This window comes from Hippocampus zosterae, chromosome 1, assembly GCF_025434085.1.
Source record: "Hippocampus zosterae strain Florida chromosome 1, ASM2543408v3, whole genome shotgun sequence".
Taxonomy (NCBI): domain Eukaryota; kingdom Metazoa; phylum Chordata; class Actinopteri; order Syngnathiformes; family Syngnathidae; genus Hippocampus; species Hippocampus zosterae.
Genome location: NC_067451.1, coordinates 29,988,984 through 30,011,043, shown reverse-complemented (window position 1 = coordinate 30,011,043; position 22,060 = coordinate 29,988,984). Strand labels below are relative to the sequence as shown.

General features: G+C 43.2%; 2 protein-coding genes across 7 annotated transcripts; both read right to left on the bottom strand.

Annotated features, from left to right (window-relative positions):
- Positions 1–19: 19 nt before the first annotated feature.
- Positions 20–11,954, bottom strand: prelid1a (PRELI domain containing 1a). The gene is made up of 6 exons (XM_052076474.1): positions 11,808–11,954; positions 11,339–11,459; positions 9,984–10,209; positions 3,289–3,402; positions 3,062–3,140; positions 20–695 (listed from the first exon to the last, which is right to left on the bottom strand). The coding sequence occupies exons 2-6, from the start codon at positions 11,428–11,430 to the stop codon at positions 574–576; spliced, it is 633 nt and encodes a 210-aa protein (XP_051932434.1). The 5' UTR covers positions 11,431–11,459; positions 11,808–11,954; the 3' UTR covers positions 20–573.
- Positions 11,955–14,834: 2,880 nt separating this feature from the next.
- npy7r (neuropeptide Y receptor Y7) lies at positions 14,835–20,425 on the bottom strand. 6 transcript variants are annotated; one of them, XR_007963982.1, is made up of 4 exons: positions 20,000–20,425; positions 17,416–18,629; positions 15,525–15,628; positions 14,835–15,443 (listed from the first exon to the last, which is right to left on the bottom strand). XR_007963982.1 is itself a non-coding variant. In XM_052074977.1 (2 exons), the coding sequence occupies exons 1-2, from the start codon at positions 19,837–19,839 to the stop codon at positions 17,469–17,471; spliced, it is 1,206 nt and encodes a 401-aa protein (XP_051930937.1). In that variant the 5' UTR covers positions 19,840–20,141; the 3' UTR covers positions 14,835–17,468. The 6 variants fall into 6 exon arrangements, 3 of the variants coding, with proteins under 3 accessions (XP_051930937.1, XP_051930955.1, XP_051930946.1); XR_007963980.1 differs by having other exon boundaries at positions 15,525–18,629; XR_007963981.1 differs by having other exon boundaries at positions 14,835–15,628.
- Positions 20,426–22,060: the final 1,635 nt, after the last annotated feature.

Sequence of the window (22,060 nt, the reverse complement as noted above, 5' to 3'; positions counted from 1 at the left end):
ACACAAAACAACACATGGGTAAAACTTGGTGTCCATTTAATGTCACGAGCATATTCTATTGATTTTTCTGAGCACATTGTAGTCTTCATTTGTAGTTTTATGGACAATTTTCCTTTTGAGTGCTCAATTTTATATTACTAAGCCACTGTTACAATCAGTGTTTTGCAGAATGAATCTATTGTTCAGCTAATTTAATCAGTTAAAAAAAAGGGGCAAACAAGGTAAAAATCCAATTGATAAATCTGCATTAAACAGTGAATTCTGAAATGTTGACGAAGGCAAGCTGCATAAGAGTAAACGCAAACACGATGGTTGCATGAAGGCGAGAGGAACAGTTTTCTGTCACATGACAGCCTGTGAGCCGGCATGTAGGGGAACATGATCAGGATGAGTGACGCAGGTGCGAGTTGGCTGGAAGAGGCTCTGCTGCGGCTTTCACGTTGTCCTCTCGCACTTCAGCAGGTTGTTTCCTCACAGAGGCATACAGTCATATGAGTTAGTTTTCACAAAATGCATTCCTGCACTGAAGAGGTTTAAAGAAAAGTGTCCCCAATATCCGAGGTAAAGGAATCATCACACATATTGCTTCTTCTGAGCCTGTGAGGCCAAGCCTTTAGCTTTCTCTTTCGCTGCCAGAGCTGTCTCTCTCGCACGCTCTGTTGCCGCTTCTGCCAAACTCCTTGACGGTGTTTCACCTGCACAACAAACAATTCAGAATAGAGAATGTACATCATTAATCAGTTCCAATCAGCTTTACCAGGGGCTTTGATCTGGGGAAGACTGGAGGGCCTTCCCGATTGGTGGAATGTTATTCACCATATCGTTGTATTTGTCATTGGGAACATGTGGGTCAGCTACAACTGGAAAGGTGGTCTGTGCCCACACCGAGGAGTGTCAATCAGGGGAGAAAATGGGATACCTTTCTGGGGGCCGCAAACATATTGGGGGCACCTATGACGACCCCATTTCAGTCGACAAATGACATTTTTCCGTCAGTTGAATGTAAGCATTTTGCATTCTGTTTTTTTTCCTTCTTCTGGGAACACTTTCATATTGTACATCAGTGGTCACCAAACACCGGCCTGCAGCTATACCAAGTGATACTGGGCTGCACAGACAGATCAAAAGCAAACATAATTTACGTCCCAATTGGGAATAAACATCCCCAGTAACTCAAAACATACATTTATGCTGACGGATATGTGAATGACAAGTGCAGGTCAAGTGCATGTCGGAGCGTTCACGAATGATGTCCACAGTTGATGATGTTCCAAATTGGTGCCCGATGGACTGTGTGTTATCTGCGCATTGGGAGTGGCGGCCCTGGCTTAGCTACCGTATTTTCACGACTGTAAGGCGCCATTAAAAGTCTTACATTTTCTCCAAAATGGACAGGACGCCTTATGATACGGAGCGTCTTGTGTATGCGCTGAGTTCCAAAACCTGACCGACAACCGACACGCTGTTTATATAGAGAAAAGGCGGAAGTGACTGTGGACAGGCATGGGGCAAAGAAGTCGGCCAATCAGTGAAGGGAGGGCGTGTATATATACATATATGGAGAGAGAGAGAGAAGGCAGACGTGAGAGAGGACAGGCATGCGGGGCAGAAGTCCGCCAATGGTGAAGGGTGGGCGTGTAAGTGGACGCTAAAGGCAAGCAGGTACCAACAACACCTGTATAGAGTGTGGCGATGTGCATTGTTGCAAAACAACTTCGGTTTTGGTTTCCAAGAACCCCCGAAAATAAATTCGACAAAGAGACACGCCAACGAAGCTCAGTTCAAACTTCAAGCCATCGGTTATGCTTTTGGCATGCGTGCCCATCTCACAGCAGCGGTGAAAAACCAAGTCAAGCAAATGAACTCTGAGCTTGCCGTTATTCCCGCAGGCTTGACTAAAGAACTCCAACCGCTGGACATCGGCATCAACCGGGCGTTCAAAGTAAAGTTGCGAACGGCATGGGAACAATGGATGATCGATGGCAAACACAACTTTACAAATCGCGAGAGTCAGCGCTGGGCGAGTTACGCCACAATTTGCAAATGGATTGTGGCTGCTTGGACGAACGTGTCTGCTTGCACTGTTCTTCGCGTTTTTGGCAAAGCCGGCATCATTTCTGTGGAGCCACATGGCAATGAGAGTGACTCTGACAACGAGAGGGAACACGGCGTTTTTGATGGATTACCGGTACTTGCACAATTGTTCAATTCTGATACAGACGATGAGGACTTTGATGGATTTCTGGGTGATGATTGATTGAAAAACGTGACTACATTATACGATGGCTAAATAAAATACAACGGAACTCAGTTTTGCTTCCGTTACCTTTTTAAAAAAGTGTTTTTAGCTTGTATCTGTATGTCTTGGCATACTACCGTATGCTTCAAGCTAACATGTTTTTAGCGTGCGCGCATGCCGTATGTTTACGCTGTCGTATGTTTTACCACTATAAAACTGCGCCCAATAATACAGTGCGTTTTGTCCATGTGTAAAATACAGAAATATCACCCATTAATGAGACTCTGCCCAACCATAGGGTGCGCCGAATGGTCGTGAAAATACGATAAGTGAAAAATAAATAAAATACAGAAAACCAAAATGACTTAAGAAATTAAGAAAAAAACAACCTTCTTCAAGGTAGTTTTTTTTATGTTGAATGGATCCGTCAAATGAGTTTCACTTTTAAAATTAAAATGCTGAAATGAACTTTTCGGTGGCATTTTAGTTTACTGAGATGCACCCGTAAGTAGGTTTACTAAAATATTTACTAAACAAGGACAACTTCAATCCCTCTTATCACAATGCCCCACTTTGGAGCACCGTTACACAACTCAAGCTTTGTGCAAATGTTGGACATGCACTCTCTGATAAAACAATGCGGTCACTGACAGGCAAGTGATCAAGAGGACTCCACATAATACATTTTGACTTCAGCTCTAATAATACCACTTCACTGAAGCGTGCTGCACAAAGTGTGTTTTGTGAACGTATTTTCTCTTCATCTTTCCTCAATGAATCACAATCAAGGAGGTGGAGCTGCTCATTAACTGGCCGTTATACCTTGCATTTTGGCCAGCACGTATTCAAAACCCTTCATGGTCTTGGTAACACTCTTCTTAAACCTTGCAAGACCGAATTCCTGCAAAGAGACAAGTAAACAATGAATTAAACGCAGACGGTTTCATTTTAGTCTTTCAATTCTTGGCATACACCATCACACGATGTGCTAGAGTCAATTATTATAACTTGTTCTCTTGTGTGTTGCTTGGTATGGTGTGCTCACTGACCTGAACAGCCCTCGAGAGTCCATACACATTGGAAGAGATCCAAGCCTCTCTATGTATCTCCGTCCAGGTGCTATTCTCAGGGTTAATTCTGTATTCGCAACGCTCTTTCACAGACTGGTGGCAAAGAGGGACATGCATGGACAACATGAGGTCATTTACAGTAGGCATAAAAAAAAAATCAGGAAACAAAGCTGATGAAGAAAACTGGTCAGGAAACCTGCCAAGAGGCTAATTTACAGTAGCTGCAGTAATTTCTGACAACTCGTGGCTGTGTCCTCCATGTGATAAAAAAAATACCCTTATTTGTCATGAAATGCATCCGAAAAGCTTTGACATATTTTGCTGTTAGTCATTGTATGACACTTTTTTCCCCTCAAAATCGACACACATCACCACATAATGCCAACTGAAAGAAAAAGTTTTGTTTTATATTTGTGCAAATACTGATCACCGTATGTCTGGTTGCAAGACAATGCTTATCATACAAATAGGGCCCGACCAATATGGATTTTTGGGGGGCAGCTTTACTGTTTCCGATATGTGGCAAATTCTGATCACCGATTAATTGGCTAATTTAAAAAAAGTGTGTGTGTGTATATATAATTGGGATGTGAATCTCAGCACTGAGGACGATTCGATACACATCTCGATCCACTGACAGCGATGCGATACTTAAACGATACATGGAATTTTCTGGCGATACGATGCGATACGTTTCACCGTCGTCACGATGTGATACAATTCGATACACATCAAGTTCAAATCAATGCGATCCGATACAATGCAATTTGTTGCGATATTGTGCAATTAAACATGATGCAAATGAGCAAAGAAAAAAAGCTTTTAAAAAGATGGAATTCAGTATGGTATTACAAAAAGGATACCACTTTATTCCTTATAAACAGTAGAACTTGTAAGACAACTTATTTAAGCCCTTTCACAATTGGGTTTTGTGCAAAGAAAATGTAAACAATTTGGCACCTGAGACTCACAGCTGTTGCTATAGTGTAAACACAAACAGACTATTCTCACTGAGTGTCTTATATGAAATATAATAATTATATATATATATATATATATATACTGTATATATATGAATCTATAGCGCAAGATGTCCACCCATCCACTGTAAGTGCAAATCTGGGTTCCAAAACGTGCACGAGCTGTCTGAAACCCTCGTTGTCCACCACGCTAAGGCTGGAGGTCTTTGCATATGAAATAAGCAGTGGCCTTAGTTATAGCCATTGCGCGGTCACAGTGAGTTGCAAGGGGACTCCCAAAATAAGAGGCAATTTTTTTCTGATCCTGACCTGGTTTACCAAGAGTTTCTCCGGTGTCCGACGAGGAACTGGGCGGGGAAGCGGGGGAGCGGGAGGGAAACTTGTCGGTGATCTGGTGCCATCGTTTTAAGTGGGTCTGCATATTTGTGGTGCTGCCGTTGTATGGCTTATTAGTGCGACATTCCTTGCAAATTACGGAGGTTTTATCAAGCTTTCCATCTTTCTTTTCGAAGCCGTAGTATTTCCAAACATAATATTTTAATGTTGTGGCTGCAATAAATATAGTAGTTTCCTTGCTGCTGCTTGCGCTAACTTCCATAATGTTTCGCTTGTTGTGTACTGGACTGTATGTGACGTACGGCTACCGTCTGTATTCAACACAAAACGCAAAGCAATGATGGTGCATTCATTACGCCTAGGAAAGGGCAGATATGTGATGTTTAACATGAATAAAACGGCGCTTGAATCGGATTTTACCGATACCCATTAATGCATCGTGATGAATCGCGATTTCACCCGTCAATCGCGTCGTACCCAGTGAATGAGCCGATGCACTCGGATCGCGCACGTGCGCATCGATTATTTTCCACACCCTTAGTGTGTATGTGTATATATATATATATATATATACACACTTATATATATATATATATAGCGGCTGGATAGCTCAGTTGGTAAGGCATCGGAAAGGCATCGGTTTGGCATACGGGAGATGGTGGTTCGAATCCCGCTTGGGGCAAAAAAAAAATGAGCACATAACACAGTGTGGGTCCTTGGGCAAGATCCTTCACGCTAATGCCTACCTCATACAATGATGAGAGACAATAAAACGAATGACATGCCGGCACAGACGGCTCTGCGTCAGGTGCTGGGGGACCAGAGCACCTTGATGAAAAATGGGCTACTGGAACAAAGCGGAGATGGGCGAGCTGCGATAACATGGCTCTGTTGGAATGCTACTACTCAAGCAACCCTAGTCAGAGGGGTTACATGCAGAGAATGTGGGCTAAATGGTTACTTCGAAACCCACAGTCACGGTTGACCACAAAACAACTAGTAGCTCAGTGTTCCAACATCCACAAACGGCAACTGCTGTCACAACTTGAGATTGATGAGGTACAACGCAGGTTCCATGGTGAAGGGCCCCAGGCTGCCAGATCAGAGGAGGAGGTCATACAAGAGATTGGGAGGCAAGCCCCAATGAATGCAGATGATGAGATTGGGTGGCCAGCCCCAATGAATGAAATACTGAGCGAGGCAGCAACTGACCTGAAAGCTAAGATCATGGCGAGAATGAAAGCTGGGCAACCTAGAAACCGATTACAACGGCTATGTGAAGTACCATCTGAAAGTCTCATAGAAAGTGTGAATGCAGCACTGAGGGCGATCCCTACCGTAACGATCACAGAAACCAATGAGCTGATATACGCTTCAGCATCAGTGATCCTGGAGACTCTGGGCTATAAGAGCAACCATGGAAGCCATGAGATACGTTACCCACCATGGAAAAGACGGTTGGAGGCTAAGATCAAGGCGGCCCGGAAAGATGTGAGTCAATTGACGGAGGCCCAGAGAGGTGTGATGAAAAGGCCGATACCCGAGAGGTACATCCAGATGACCATACCTGAAGCACTCGAAACTGCCAAACAAAGGCTCCAAGCTTTGTCCAGTCGCCTAAAGCGGTACACGAAAGAGAATGAGGCCAGACGAATAAACAGGCTGTTCGCAACACAACCTGCGAAAGTGTATGCTCAGTGGCAGGGTCCTAACAACAGAGCTGACCCACCAAGACTGGAAACTGAAAGGTACTGGAAAGGCATATGGGAGAAGGAGGTTGCACATAACAGCAGTGCACAATGGCTGGTGACCCTGAGAGAGGAGCACAGCAACCTCCCTGAACAGAACTCAGTTACCATAACAGTGGCAGACATACAGGAAAGAGTCTCAGATATGAAGAACTGGACAGCACCAGGCCCGGACATGGTCCACACCTACTGGCTAAAGAGACTCACAGCACTCCATGAGCGCCTAGCAGTACAAATGAACCAGCTGCTGAGGGATGGGACTCACCCAGAATGGCTAACCAAAGGGCGAACGATCCTGATCATGAAGGATCCCTCGAAGGGTGCAGTCCCATCCAACTATCGGCCAATAACCTGTCTCTCCACAACATGGAAGCTCATGTCAGGCATCATTGCGGCTAAGATAAGTGGACACATGGATCAATACATGAACAAAGCGCAGAAGGGCATTGGTAGAGATACCAGAGGAGCCAAACATCAGCTCCTGGTTGACAGAACAGTCGCACAAGACTGCAGGTCCCGACGTACCAACCTGTGCACAGCTTGGATTGATTACAAGAAAGCCTATGACTCGATGCCACATACATGGATCACTGAATGCTTGGAGTTGTATAAGGTGAACAGGACCCTAAGAGCCTTCGTTGCGAACTCGATGAGGATGTGGAAAACCACACTTGAAGCCAATGGCAAGCCACTTACCCAAGTGTCCATCAAATGTGGCATATACCAAGGTGATGCACTCTCCCCACTGCTGTTCTGCATAGGACTGAACCCCCTAAGCCAAGTAATCACCAAGACAGGCTATCCTGTGGTACTTCCAGATCCAGACTGACAAGATGGTAATGGCGAACCAACCAGATATCGTGATCATAGATAAAGGGCAGAGGAAAGCCGTTGTAGTGGATGTAGCGGTCCCAAGTGATGGAAACATCAGGAAGAAGGAACATGAGAAACTCGAGAAATACCAAGGGCTCAGAGAGGAGCTGGAGAGAGCCTGGAAGGTAAAGGTGACAGTCGTGCCTGTGGTGGTCGGAGCACTCGGGGCAGTGACCCCCAAACTAAATGAGTGGTTGCAACAGATCCCGGGAACAACATCGGACATCTCAGTCCAGAAATGTGCAGTGCTGGGAACAGCAAGGAAACTGCGCAGAACCCTCAAGCTTCCTGGCCTCTGGTAGAGGACCCGAGCTGAATGAGGGACGGACACCACCCGAGGGGTGAGATGAGGATTTTATATATATGCTGTCAGTTTAGCGCGTTATCGGCATTAATTTACATCACTTTTAACGTGATAACAAATTTTATCGCGAGATTAATGCAGCAACACGTCACAGCGGATGTTACGTTGCTCGATAAATAAACCGGAAACAAAACAACAAGCGCGCTGCACAGGTCCACGCCCATGTCTGTTTTGCCAGCCACGGCAGCGTGAGACACCGAAAACGGATACTTAAAGAGTTTACAAATGGAAAGTTTACTTTTACAAAGTTGCCAGATGGTTCCACGGACAAGACCAAAGTTACCTGGATGTTTTGCAGTCGTAAACTGAGCTATCGTCATAGCACGTCGAGTCTGAAATACCACTTAATGGCCAAGCACACAGCTGATGTGAGTACTCCACCCCCTCGTCTAAGACAGACAGCTATGGATAATTTTAAAGCGAAGAAAATGGATAACACGACGTAGAACAAATTTGCTGAAGCCACAGCTAAATGTATGGCTACTGTATGCAAGCCTGTCAACATTGTCCACAGCTCGACTCAAGCTGAAATCATTCGCATTGCATCGAACGACCACTACGGATTGCCTGTGAGAGCCTCCATTACAAGCTATGTACAGAAATTGTACGTAGCGGAGAAGGCTAAGGTACACCAAGCGAGAGAAGACACTGTTTCGGGAGAGAAATAAGAGACTACCGTATTTTCACGACCATTCGGCGCACCGTATTGGCGCAGTCTCAGTAAGGGGTGCTATTTCCGTACTTGACACATACACAAAGCGCACTGTATTATTGGGCGCAGCCAGGCATGGTAAAACATACGACACGTTAAACATACGACATGCATGCACGCATGCTAAAAACCCGTTAGCTTGAAGCATACGGTAGCTTGCATGCATGCTAAAACATACCAGGTATGTTAGCTTAAAGCATACGGTAGCAGCTAAGACATACGGACTAAAAACACATTTTTTAAAAGGCAACGGAAGCAAAACTGAGTTCGGTTGTACTTTATTTAGCCATTTTACAATGTACTCACGCTACTGGTACCTGCTAGGGGCGTGCCTTTAGCATCCTCTTACACGCCCACCCTTCACTCATTGGCGGACTTCCGCATGCCTGTCGTCACTCACGTCCGCCTTTTCTCAGTATAAACAGCGTGTCGGCCAGAAGTGCTCTCAGTCGTGCTTTGAAACTCGGCACATACACTAGACGCTCCACATTTTAAGGTGTCCTGTCCATTTTGGAGAAAATTTATGACTTTTAATGGCGCCTTATAGTCGTGAAAATACGGTAGGTTGATGAGCCTCTGGTGAATAAAGAGCAGGTAGCCTGTTGAGTACGATGTATGCCACTGACACGATTGTTACTTGTTTGGAACTATTTTGTGTGGAATGTTACCATGTTCCGTGTCCATATCAATAAAGGGGTTGGAGCTTTTCTGTGTTCGTCTGACAGTGACGGTGTGCTGAGGCACGTCGAGAGTTCAGCGGTGCAGTGGTAGCGACCACAGTGAAAATAAGAAAACGTCTGCAGTGTTGTGCCTCGAACCAAGTGTAGTCATCCGAAATAAATCCTACACAAAACCGTAGAGAGACTTCCAAGCAAGAAGGACCAACAGAATCAACAGAGCCTGACTGCTGTGTTCAAAGCAAACTTGAGAAAAACGAAGTAGGCAACCATGGCTTAAATCCACTATAGGCTGAGTCCTAGTTTACCTTAGATGTGCACTTTATAATGTTATGTTGCCGTTTTGAGTCCATAAAAAGAGCGGTTAAAGCAGCTGTTGTGTGACAAAATATTTTTTACACTGTTGTTGACACTAATATTGTGTGAGACATTTTGTGTGAATAACTGCTCCAAGTGAAAAATCATGTAAAATTGAAAAGCAAAATTGTTGTTTCAGTAATTATTTGTATTTTGCACACAGAAAACTGATCCATGATTCCATGTTGCTGAGAGCATTAGAACGGAAAAAATAGGACCAAAAAAAAAATACAAAACAAAATTTAGAAATGATAAAAAATGTGTGAGTAATCACGATTAATTCTGAGTTATTATGAGTTAATTATGACAGTTGCATTTTTAATCACGATTAAATATTTTAATCGTTTGACAGCACCATATATATATATATATATATATATATATATGCACACACAATGAATTAAATAACTTATGTTATGGTCCCTTAATGCTTACAACAATAAAGACGTGAATTACAGGCAGAAAATGTCACCGTTTTACATTACTTTTTGACCTGAAGTATGTGTATTGAATATTTTTGGGGGGTGGGGCTTTTTGAATGCCATTATCTTTGCCTAACTGTATTAATCTGTAAAAATAAAAACAATTATAAAAACTGTAAAAAAACTAGTTTAAAAACTGTCATACCATGAGACGAGCGTGGCTGATGTTCCACGTCAGTGTGGTCATCAATCTTTTCTGTGGGTCCACAACAGAGTCCTCCACGATGTACGCACAGCTAGCCATGTGCTTTGGAAGATAGCGCTCCATCCAGCGCGGAGCGCGGCTTGTTTTGGTCAAAAGACGTCTGGAAATGAGGCAGTTGCCTGGAGTCACCTCTCGGAAAATGATGTCTTCAGTCAGAACATGGTTACTGAAAGGCAAACAAGTACAACTACATTCATCAGACTATTTGGGTTAAGCATTCAAGATAACCAGTGGCAGGATGGCAACCAATGCAGTGTGGTGTGTTCCAGTTGGATTATGGATGTATGGTACCAATGCATAGATACCTCTTTTGTCAAGCCAAGTAATAATACAAGTACTTACATTAGAGGACATACCCAAACAGAGTACTGATTCTTGATCATTTCATTCCACAAACACTAAAAAAACCCCACACTAAACAATTTCTTGACCACGACAGAAGTTTCACTCAAATATAACATTTGACATTTCATTATTTCATTCAAACTGGGGTGTGTGGACTTTATACAACCACTATATGTGTTTCCAAGCTGCCAACATGTTGCAAAGAGTTCACTGCCTCACATATACAACTTCACACGAGAAAAGACAGTGCTGGCAACAGACATGCACCACTCCTGCCATGAATTTTGACCTAATTGGGGAATATCAGAAATGTTGTTTATCATGGATCACATATTATGTTCATGTCATATGTTAAGAAAATATATTTGTGTTTCAGTGAAAGTTTAATGGGGGCTGTTCAAAGCTTGTCTTGTATCAGAAGGATTGAAGCAATTTCTTCCAAGGAAATAAATCAGAAAGCCGAAGTTGTTTTGTCATTTCCTTTACGTTTCATTTTCAGCGTTCATTCATTCATTCATTCATCTTCCGTACCGCTTGATCCTCACTAGGGTCGCGGGGGGTGCTGGAGCCTATCCCAACTGTCTTCGGGCAGTAGGCGGGGGACACCCTGAATCGGTTGCCAGCCAATCGCAGGGCACACAGAGACGAACAACCATCCACGCTCACACTCACACCTAGGGACAATTTAGAGTGTTCAATCAGCCTGCCATGCATATTTTTGGAATGTGGGAGGAAACCGGAGCACCCGGAGAAAACCCACGCAGGCCCGGGGAGAACATGCAAACTCCACACAGGGAGGCCGGAGCTGGAATCGAACCCGGTACCTCTGCACTGTGAAGCCAACGTGCTAACCACTGGACTACCGGGCCGCCCTCATTTTCAGCGTATTTTACGGAAACAGAGTTAGGTCAACAAACATTATGGAGCTGGGGTCTTTACTTCGACCTCACCTGTAAGGGTTTGGATATCGTTGCCAGAAAGCAACGCAAACTTGGTCCCAGGAACTTTTCAGCAAACCTGCGCAGCAGAAATACTTGACCATTGTTCCCTCCACTTGGTATGGAAAAGAAACTGTGGAGATGAAACCGAAGGTGGGTTGAACAAAATTAAAGAGGAACCAATGGCCGATTTGAGAGTAAATGGCCGTACAATACTTCGTCCACTCGCCTTACAGCCAATACATTCTAGTTTCGTTTCGTTACCCACACGAGAATTGTTTTAGAATAAAATAAGCGATTGGGATAATGGATGGATGGAAAATATGTTTAACATCATAGCTGTGTATGTGTCACGTCCGCACTCTTCTACAAAGTTAGCACGCGCTAGCATAGCAAAATTATGAATGAACGACTCGAGAACTCTGCACGGTCTCATCCTCAGGAAATGCTCAATAATAATTTCAAAGGAGAAAATATTCACCTGTACGGCAAAACTCTTCATAAGACGAGTATTTTCATGGTTAAACTCCAGTTGTAATTACCCATGTGACAAATCCCAAACTGTCAAACGCCACACGTAAACCATACAAGGTCACGACCTGACGTCATATCCGGTCACTGTGAACCTGCGTTATCTACATCAGACCACTTGAGGGTAGAAAAAGACTGCGGTGGTACAGTATTTTGTAACAACCCAACATGCATCCACTTCACCCATTCACTAACAAGAAAGTACGCTTTGAAATATACCAGGACAGCAAAATATGAATTAATTGTATTTATTTACTTTCGATTTGACTGATTAGGATTTTTTTAAATTAACTGTAACATTTTGGGATTCTACGCAATGTTTGACTGAAAGGCATTTGTGAAAAAAACACGTCTTTATTTACTTACATATGGCGTGCCCAAATCACTCACATTATCAGTAGTCATTTCCCCTGCAAATGGTTAATTAATAACAGTAAAAACAATTAACGTATACAATGAACTTTTCTTTTCATTAATTGGATTATATGACCGGTTGATTTATTACATCTGAAGAAATTATATATGTATATACATTTTTTTAATAAAATAAAACATTAGAATGTTTTTATTTATTTATTATTATTAAAACAAACAGTTTGCCTATTTAACCTATTTCAACTTTATGTTTTCCGTCTATGCATGACCTGGTCCATCTGTCTATTTCTAAAAGCAAAGGTTTACCCAAAAAGAAGGGTTGTCAAGTCTTTTGAGATGGACATCCATCCATTTTCTACTGCAATATGGATCTTCATCACTCGGGGGCATATGCTCCCATGTGCCTAACTCAGAAAAGGATCGCGGGTGTGCACTTTTTTGGTTGGTCCTTCCATCCACTTCAGCGTGTCACTGGTTTATGCACCTTCATGGAATGTATTCACCTTGGGTAGAATAACACTGAAATGAGGGTGTTTCCTGTTAAAGTATGGCGGAGAGCGTGTATTTTCCCAGACTTAAGGATCTTTTAATTCATGACTGACTCATGGCTTGGAATTTGTCTGGAAACAGCTACTGCAGTCATCGTCCTGGTAGTGATGGGAAACTAGGTTTTGAATCATTTGTTTTTATTTGTTCAATGCAATCCCGTTAAATGACAAGCCCGGTGTGTGGTATAAAGATGCGTTCATTAATAAGCATAGTATTCTGATTACATTACCTTTCTTAGACTTATTCAATAAAGAACGTAAAAACACTTGCACCTTCATAGAAGCTTGGTAAATATCGAGAGGCACGCATGTCACTGCCGATTGTTATCTTAACTTCGGGATCTGCTATGCAACTTAATTTCACATTAACATGGTGATATTTTTCCAAGTGGATCCCTCTGGAATTCATGAAAACTCCACGATCTGGAAATTCAGACCACCTTCAGTCTTCCTCAACTCAGTTCCTTTGTGATTGCGCACAAGTTTCCAGGTTACACATTGTGGGTGTGTCAGAAGTTTGGACTGAAGAATCGGCGAAACTTGAAAGTGTGAAAAACAGTCACGTTTCAAAAAAAAAAAAGAAAAAAAAGACTTAAACGCGAATTACAGAATACAGCCCTTAGTCAGCTTCAGGTTCCAGCTCCCTACCGCCCTAAACAGGATAAGGCATTAAAGGGAAAGTCAAGTCAAATATGTTGTTTACAATATGTTCGAGGGCGGCCCAGTGGTCGAGTGGTTAACACGTCGACTTCATAGTGCAGAGGTCATAGAATTTGCCTGTTCTCCCCGTGCCTGCGTGGGTTTTCCTCCCACATTCCAAAAACATGCGTGGCAGGCTGATTGAACATTCTAAATTGTCACTAGGTGTGAGTGTGAGCACGGATGGTTGTTCGTCTCTGTGTGCCCTGCAGTTGGCCGGCAATCGGTTCAGGGTGTTGTGCCCCCACACAACTGCTCGAAGACAGCTGGGATAGGCTCCAGCATGCCCCACGACCCTTGTGAGGATAAAGCGGATCGGAAAATGGATGGATGGATAGACAATATGTTCTATGAGCCCCCACTAGTCTTCACACTGTATTCTGATTAATGTTACATTTGTAGAATGTGAATGAAGCAGCAAAATTGACTGGCTTTATCCATTTCAGAGCGGCCATGGCTGTCGATTCAAAATCACAGGCTGTGTCCAAATTCACAGGCTGCGTCCTCCGCAGGCCGCATTTTCAGCCACATAACGTCACTTCCGGCGGAGCTCGACCACATGTGGTTTCCAAGCTGGGTCCTTCGACACCTCCAAAGGCTCCTCCTCATGTAGGCTCTGTGGACTGCATAAAACATGGTAATTTTGTACAGGCTTAATTATGAATTTGGATACCGCATGCAGTGGAGTTGCTAAGTGACGTCATGCGGACAAAAATGTGGCCAGTCTATTAATACGGACAAAGCCATAGTTGCTCAGATTTCAGGTAATGACCAATAACGCCTAGCCTGTTTTTTTTTGTTTAGTTTTGTCATCTGACATGAGCAAGTTTTCCTGTGATTGGTCTTTACCAGAACACTGAGCAACTGTGATGTAATTTTCAATTGCCAACAAATGTCCACCACCGAAAATGGATTAAAAATGGGTGGATTTTTCCACAAACACAATATTAATCCAAATAGTTTTTACACTCGTGGGGCCACAAAGAACATATTTTGAACACAAATTTTGACTTGACTTCACCTTTAAAGGATGACTGAGTAGTCATTGGTCAACATTTGCTCCAAATTATCAATTGGTGTGAATATTAGTATGAATCATTGTCACCCTTGACCCTAATGAGGGCAAGCGTAATAAAAAACAGATGGACGGATAGTGTAATAATCATAATTGGTATGTTTTTGCACCGAATTAACAATTGCTTCACAATTAGTTATTATAAATCTCATGAAGGATTGTTTTCAGTGGACTGCAAGAGACAAATGTTATGCAACAGGAGGAAAAAAAACACGCACACACACACAACGCAGCATTTTGGTTCATTGGACATTGTGACTGTAAATCATACTAAAATGGCTACTTGGTTTATCTCTTTTAATTATAATCACCTTTATGTGTTTTCCACAAGGGAACAGATCTCTAATTAATTCTGCACATTGACATTATTTCTCAAAGCATTGGAACAAACATGCAAGGCACAAGGCATGCCCACTCCCTCCCCCCAGATGATATAAGTCAAAGACTCCAGCTTCGATATGTGAGTCTCTGGAACATAAAGGAATATGTAGGCTAAGCCGTAAAATCGGTCCTGTGGGTGTATAGCTATTCCTACTCTGGCTACAAGCATTTTCTCTGCAGGAAAATGAAAACACTTATACAAGGCACAATAGTTCCATTTGTTTTTCCGACTGCTTTATTTGCTGTTATAATTGTTCAGAAAGCCGTCCAGAAGTTTATGGATGGAGTTGTTTAGCTCAACAAACAATCCCCTTTTCTGACTGTCTGTTTTGATGGAGGTTATAGGTGTTGTCCTTACTATGTTTACCGACACACTTCTTGAGTACCTTGACACAGCTGTGAGCAGAAGTTTTCCGTTTTGACATGTTGTCACATTTTCCGAGTGCCAGTTTAGCTCATGGGTCGAAAACACAACCAGCAAAGTGCACGCGGTTCCGCAGCGGAGAGTCTGGGCGGAAAAAAAGAGAGCGAGCGATTCTTAATTTAAATCCTTTTTAGGGGCCCTCTCGAACAACATTCTCCTCGTCACCTCATTGCACTTCATTCACATGATCTCGTTTCTCATGTTCCGTTAAAAGGAATCCCGCTGTTGTATCTGATCTGAAGCTCTGTAAGGTCAACATAATTAACTTCCTGTGGAGGCAGAGAAGCAGCAGCAGTTTTAGTAGATGCCTTAGATTAAAATGTCACTCGATTTGCAGTAAAAGCTACCACAATAAAGTCGGCAAATTAAAGTAACGAGTGTTTGAAAAAATAAAATTAGCCTTGTAATCACAAGAAAGCAGTTTCTTCCAACAGGAAGTAGGGACAAATTACTTGACCAATGCAGCTGACTTCATAATTAAGTGGACATTACTTACCAACAAGTCATTTGCATTAATAAGGAACACATTGGGTAGATTACAGAAATAATGAACACACTAGTGAGCCTCATTTGAAAGCAGCGGGTTCACTATGAACATTGACAAATGAAATAATTGCTTTACATAAAGCAAGACGCAAAGTCAAGGCCAGATCAATGAGGCCAAAAGGTTCCCTTGGTACCAGGGATGGGCGTAACAATCTATTCATCGATTAATTGATCAAGGAATTATGACAATTGTGTGGAATCGATTACAGTGGTCAACACGTTCATTCATTCATTCATTTTGCTTTTTTTAATCAGAGATGCAAGTAAACGTTTCGAGATGATTTTACTTTCCTTTATGATTTTGCACCTTTTCAGAATCTGCCATCGTTTATTCTCTATCAAATCAGGTTTTCATCTGAATAATCAAAGAACATAATATAGTAATATTTTTAGTAGTATTTATGAATTAAGGGTTTAGCTCCGCACGTGGAGATTTTTTTTCTACAGTAATTTCACAGCTATAAATTTCAACGCATGGTGCAAAGCATTTAAGGTCAATCTTAAATGCGATAAACCTGATGTGCAAAGAGCAAAAGTAAACATCTTGAAATCAGTGTCCAAAATATTTTTAGGCTTACATAAAGTCATATGTAATTAATATTTGGTGTTGGCCATGGTTATTGAATAATTGCATCTTGAAGGAAAATGGAGTGCACTGCTTGGCTGCAACCAGCAGAGGCGCTGTTGATTCAGTCGAAACTAGTTTGGAGACTAATGAAGAACGTGTGAGCCAGGAGCGGACTTACCGTTAGGCAAGGGCAGGCAATTACCCGGGGTCCAGAGATTACCAGGGTACCCCTAAATATCTCATAAAAGCGGATTTTAAAAGCTTTTTTTGTTTTAAAACCGTTACTATTGGATTAGGTTTAACTCACATCCTTAGAAACACATCAAAATATCTTAATCCATCATCGTGTCAAGTGCCCACCCTCGCTTTGCATAAAGTAGAATTCCATCATCTCACAGCGTGTGCTGACTTGATTCAGGACAACAAACTGGTTGGCCTGTTGTGAGGCAAATGAAACGGAATTATGGTCCTAGATGAGCGGAGCGGACGTGAGAGGAAAACTACCGAATGTGTGAAACCGGCAATGGCAAGAGCTAGACTCTTTCGCCAGTAGTTGTCGGACTATTGTCAGTGTCAGCTGAGGCGGATGCAGTATAGAGACGAAGTTGAGAGAGACACGAGTGACGAGTTTCACCAAGATGCGAATATTAAAGCGGTCGAAATGGTGAATTACTTTATATTAAATGATGATTGAGATGATTCACTTGTTAGACAATTCTTGAGATTTTAAGGACTTTGTCTAACTTAGAAAATAGACACTTTTTAGTTATGATAAACAATGTTGTTGTTTTTTTTTTTTGTCATACACGGATATGGAGGGCCTTGTGATTATTTGTGTCTCAAACAAATGGGTAAATACGCCCCGGCATGCGTTATGATTTTGCTCAGTTCGACATTGAAACAGTCGACAACATTCACTGAGAGAGATTCTCCAGTCCCTACTTTGTACCACAAGTGCCGCAGAATAGCAACATGTTGAGATGCCTCTCAGAATCTCATACGGCAGTCGGCGGGTGTCCGCCGTTACGACCATTGACCGTCAGCCGCCTCATAGAGCGAGTCCTGAAGGAGCCCTCGGGGTGGAAAGAATCCGGCTTATCCTCACAGCGGAAGACCATTAAGAACCCATTTCGGTAGTTTTTATTCATCCAGCCGTAGAGGAGCGGGTTGGCAAAGGTGGAACACATGGCCACAATATGGAACACGGTGTATATCAGTTTATACTCCTTGAACATGAGCACCAGGTCCAGATCGCTCGCCAGCTGAAATATGTGGAAGGGCAGCCAGCAGATGGCAAACACCACCACCACCAGCGCCAACATCTTGGTGGTCTTTTTGCGGCGCCTGATGGCATCATTGCGAGTCGACGGGCTGATGTGATTCTTCAGCTTGACCCAGATGCAAATATAAGCGTAACTGATGATCCCTAGGGGGATAATGTACTGGAGGAGAAGCATGGAGAGGCTGTAGATGACGCCGTCCCTGCTGGTCCCATGCGGCCACTTCTCGGAGCAGACGGCGAAATGCAGATTAATGGAGGGGATCTCTTCGAATCGGTACTCTCTGAAGATGGCCAAGGGTGCCGCCAGGACCGCCGCCATCGTCCAAGTGAAAGCCATGATGAGGAAGCTGGAGTGCCACGTGAGGCGCTGGCCCAGGTAGAAGACGATGCATCGGTAGCGCTCCAGTGCGATGACAGTCAGGGTCAGGATGGACACGTGCACGCTCAGGGCCTGGGCGAAGGGCACCATGTGGCACAGCACCGCGCCGAACTTCCACTCGTCTAGCAGGGTGTAGACCAGCGTGAAGGGTAGGCACAAAGTGTCCACCAGCAAGTCTGCCAGCGCCAAGTTGGCTATGAAGAAGTTAGTGACGGTTCGCATATTCCTGTAGCGGATGATCATGTAGATGACAAGCGCGTTCCCGAGAAGCCCCAGCAGGATGATGAGGGAATAAGCCGTGATGAGCGTGATCTGCACCCCGAGGTGCTTGGTAATGTCTGTGTGGAAACCATGATGGTTTAAATCCATGCTTCCATTGGGCAGAATCCACACGCCGATTTCATCAGGCTCCCATTCTCCTGTGCCGTTCGACGTGTCTGAGGGCCGCATTTCTCCTCCAGGTTGTGCAAACACCTCAGAGGGAATCTGGCCCTCCTTGCTTATGTCAAAGACAGAAAACAGCAAAGGAAGTCACTGCGAGAATATATACCGGTATATAGATTTATTTTTTTCCCCGTACCAATTACCGTCATTTTTACTTCACTGAAATATACAGCATGACACAATTCTTCACATTGAGCACACAAGTCAAATCATCAAGGCATACATCCTGAACAAAGAATGACAATATTTAGTCCTGAATCCTCGGTGGCCTTCCTCATTGAAATTCTCCAAACTGAAAGTGAACCTCATCCCTATTCATTTCAATATGGGTCACCTAACCATCTCCCATGCTATTTGTTTCCAAGTTGCTGTTTGTCTCATGATGCAAAATACTGTCAAATGAAGCAATCTGAAGCCTTTGAGCGCAGACACATCCAAATAAATGATAGATATTGTTTTACACATTAAATGCTGCCCTTCATGCCTCTTGCATTTAATTCCACCTGCCTCCATGACTAGACAGACATTAGCTATTTTTGTATGCACAGAATGGCCAATTAATGACGATAACAGTCGTTTCAGTGCACCATTAGACCTTCAGATATACCATTTCCCCCCTCACTCAATACAGTAAAGCTTTTGGGGATTAAAACACCATTTACTATTCTCAAAAGGAACACCGCATGAGGTACAATGTACAATCTCATCGGTTTAGTTGTATGAAGCCACTTTGGATATCTGGTTTGTTTCAGAGAACGAAACGGCATGCAGCTTTGTTGACAGTTTGATAAGGCTGCATACGCAAGGTAAACTGTGTCGCGATTTCCATTTGTGTTAACGCTTGCACGCGTGTCTCAAATTTTGAGGCTATATTGTTTCAATTAAAACTCATAATGCAGGGGTAAACTATCGTAAATAGGTGGGAAATGTAACATTAACTTGAGCAGTCTGCGTGTGTCCTTTAATGCGTTTATATCAAATCGAGCAAGCTGCAGGCGACGTGACTTTATCGTAAACACTGACAACGTGTGAAAACGTCCCCCTCGGTTCAGCCTTGATGTCCAGTCTGCCGATCTGTCCAACACACCTGCTGCAGCGAAATCCCCGAACAATTACAATTGTATTAAAATGACTCCACGTCAGACATATATTAATCCCATTTCACGGGTCATTTCATTCCATCCACGTGAATAATACAAGTTCAAAAACTATCCACTTACGCGTGTGCGACAGGTGCAAATCCACAACTAAAACAACCCATGATTGACCCCTTCTTAATTTCGGCTTCTTTTTTCACACCTTCCACAAATCATTTGTCGCCGACACAAGTACTGCCGAACAGTTCCTACACCAGCTTCGAATCGAAAAGGATAGATTCGTGCCACTTGCCGTCATTCAAAAGTTTAAAAGCATACGAGTACCTTTCGCTTTCTATCGCCTCCCCAAAAGCGTGTCTTCACATGAGAATGGGAAGAAACCAGCAGGCAGATGCCAAGCTCCTCCCGAGTTGTGAGCGCCTGGTGCGCATCTTGGTGGCTCAGTGCTGCGTCGTCGAGGCGGGGCCGCGACATCAACCATCACGCCGGTGGGAACTTAAACGAGAGAGAGAAGTCGTCATCGTCCGCTACGTGCGATCGAATGAGAAGCAAGTCCCAACCGCGCGGCAGAATGAAGTATGATGCAGGTCCTCCTCATCAAAGGGGCGAATCCAGGACGAGAACGTTTGGGGCGTGGATCTTAATCGTAATATACGCTCCAAATTGAATGTAAATACAACGAGAGCAGACTTTATTTTCATACACTTGTTGTGATGGGCAGATTAAAATGCCGGAGGCTGTCACAATTTTTCATCATGGCTGCTGGGGAGGGAGAGAGGTGGGGCACCTCGGACCGGGCACATCCTGACTAGGTGCATCACATAAATGACATTTTAAATATGCCAAAGTACATGCTGGTAATATATTTATATTTTCATCATAAATCTTTCATTGCTCGTATGAAAGATTCACTATTTTAATTGAACAACAATGGGTGGTAAAAGGATAAACCCTCGGCCCCAATTATGCCAAACTTCAAGATAGTCAGTTTCAACGCTGAAGGAATTTCATCAACAAAAGCCGAAATTCTCTCCAACCTCAAAGCTGACATATTATGCCTACAAGAGACCCACAAGGACTCAATACCACCTAAAATCCCAGGCATGCACCTAGTCGTCCACCATGCTAGCCCTGTTCATGGAAGTGCCATCTACACACGAGATCCATCGAACATCCTAAACAGCAGGGATCTCTCCGAAGAAGGGATGGAAATAATTGAAGTAGAAACGACGCATATCACCATTGTGTCAGTTTACAAACCACCATTAACACCATTCATGTGGCCCACAACCGTCAGCCAAAGAAACAAGACCCTAGTTGCTATTGGTGATTTCAATAGCCATAACACCATCTGGGGCTACGCCCAAAATGATAAGAATGGAGAGGTCGTTGAAGAATGGGCATTAAATAACAACCTGACAATCTTACATAATGCTAAAGATAAACCATCCTTCATGAGTGCAAGATGGAAAAGAGGCTATAATCCTGATCTGGCATTTGTGTCCTCTAACATCTACACAAATTTTGAAAAATTTGTCAACGACCCAATCCCCAGATCACAACATAGACCAATCACTTTGAATGTGAGGCCAGTCATCAGGCCTCTCGACTCCAAATCAACACCCAGATTTAACTTTAGAAAGGCAAAATGGGAAGACCTCACCCTTGAACTAGATTCCAGGATCTCCACCATTGCAGCACGAGCAGAGAACTATGAACACTTCCAAAAGCTTGTCTGGGAGATTTCCAGGAGACACATCCCAAGAGGATGCAGAAAGACCTTCATTCCTTGCCTAACAGATCAAAGCAAGGAACTTTATGAGGATTATGTTCAAGCATATAATGCAGATCCATTTGATGAAAATACCATCCAACTAGGTGAATTGTTAACAGCATCTGTTGCAAATGGAAAATGTGAACGCTGGCAAGAACTTATATGCAACACAGATATGACTCATAATAGCAAGAAGGCATGGAGCACAATAAAGAAATTGAATACAGAAAAGAACATCCGAACAAGAACAGCTGCCGTTACACCGGACGAAGTGGCAAACCAACTACTACTCAATGGAAAACCACCCAATAAAGAGCGAGGATACCTAAAAAAAAATGAAGTCAGAAATGGACTGCATTATGCAAGAAAGTGATGAACTCTTCAATCCGTTCACCATGGAAGAACTCTTGGAAGCCATGAAATACCTCAAACCTGGCAAAGCAGCAGGACTTGATGGTATTACAACAGAGATAACTCAGCACTTCGGGACAAAGACCAGATCATGGATACTTGCTCTCTTCAACAACTGTGCAGCAAGTCTAAAGATCCCGAAGATATGGCGAAGAGCAAGAGTCGTGGCCCTGCTAAAACCTGGTAAAGACCCAGAGAAT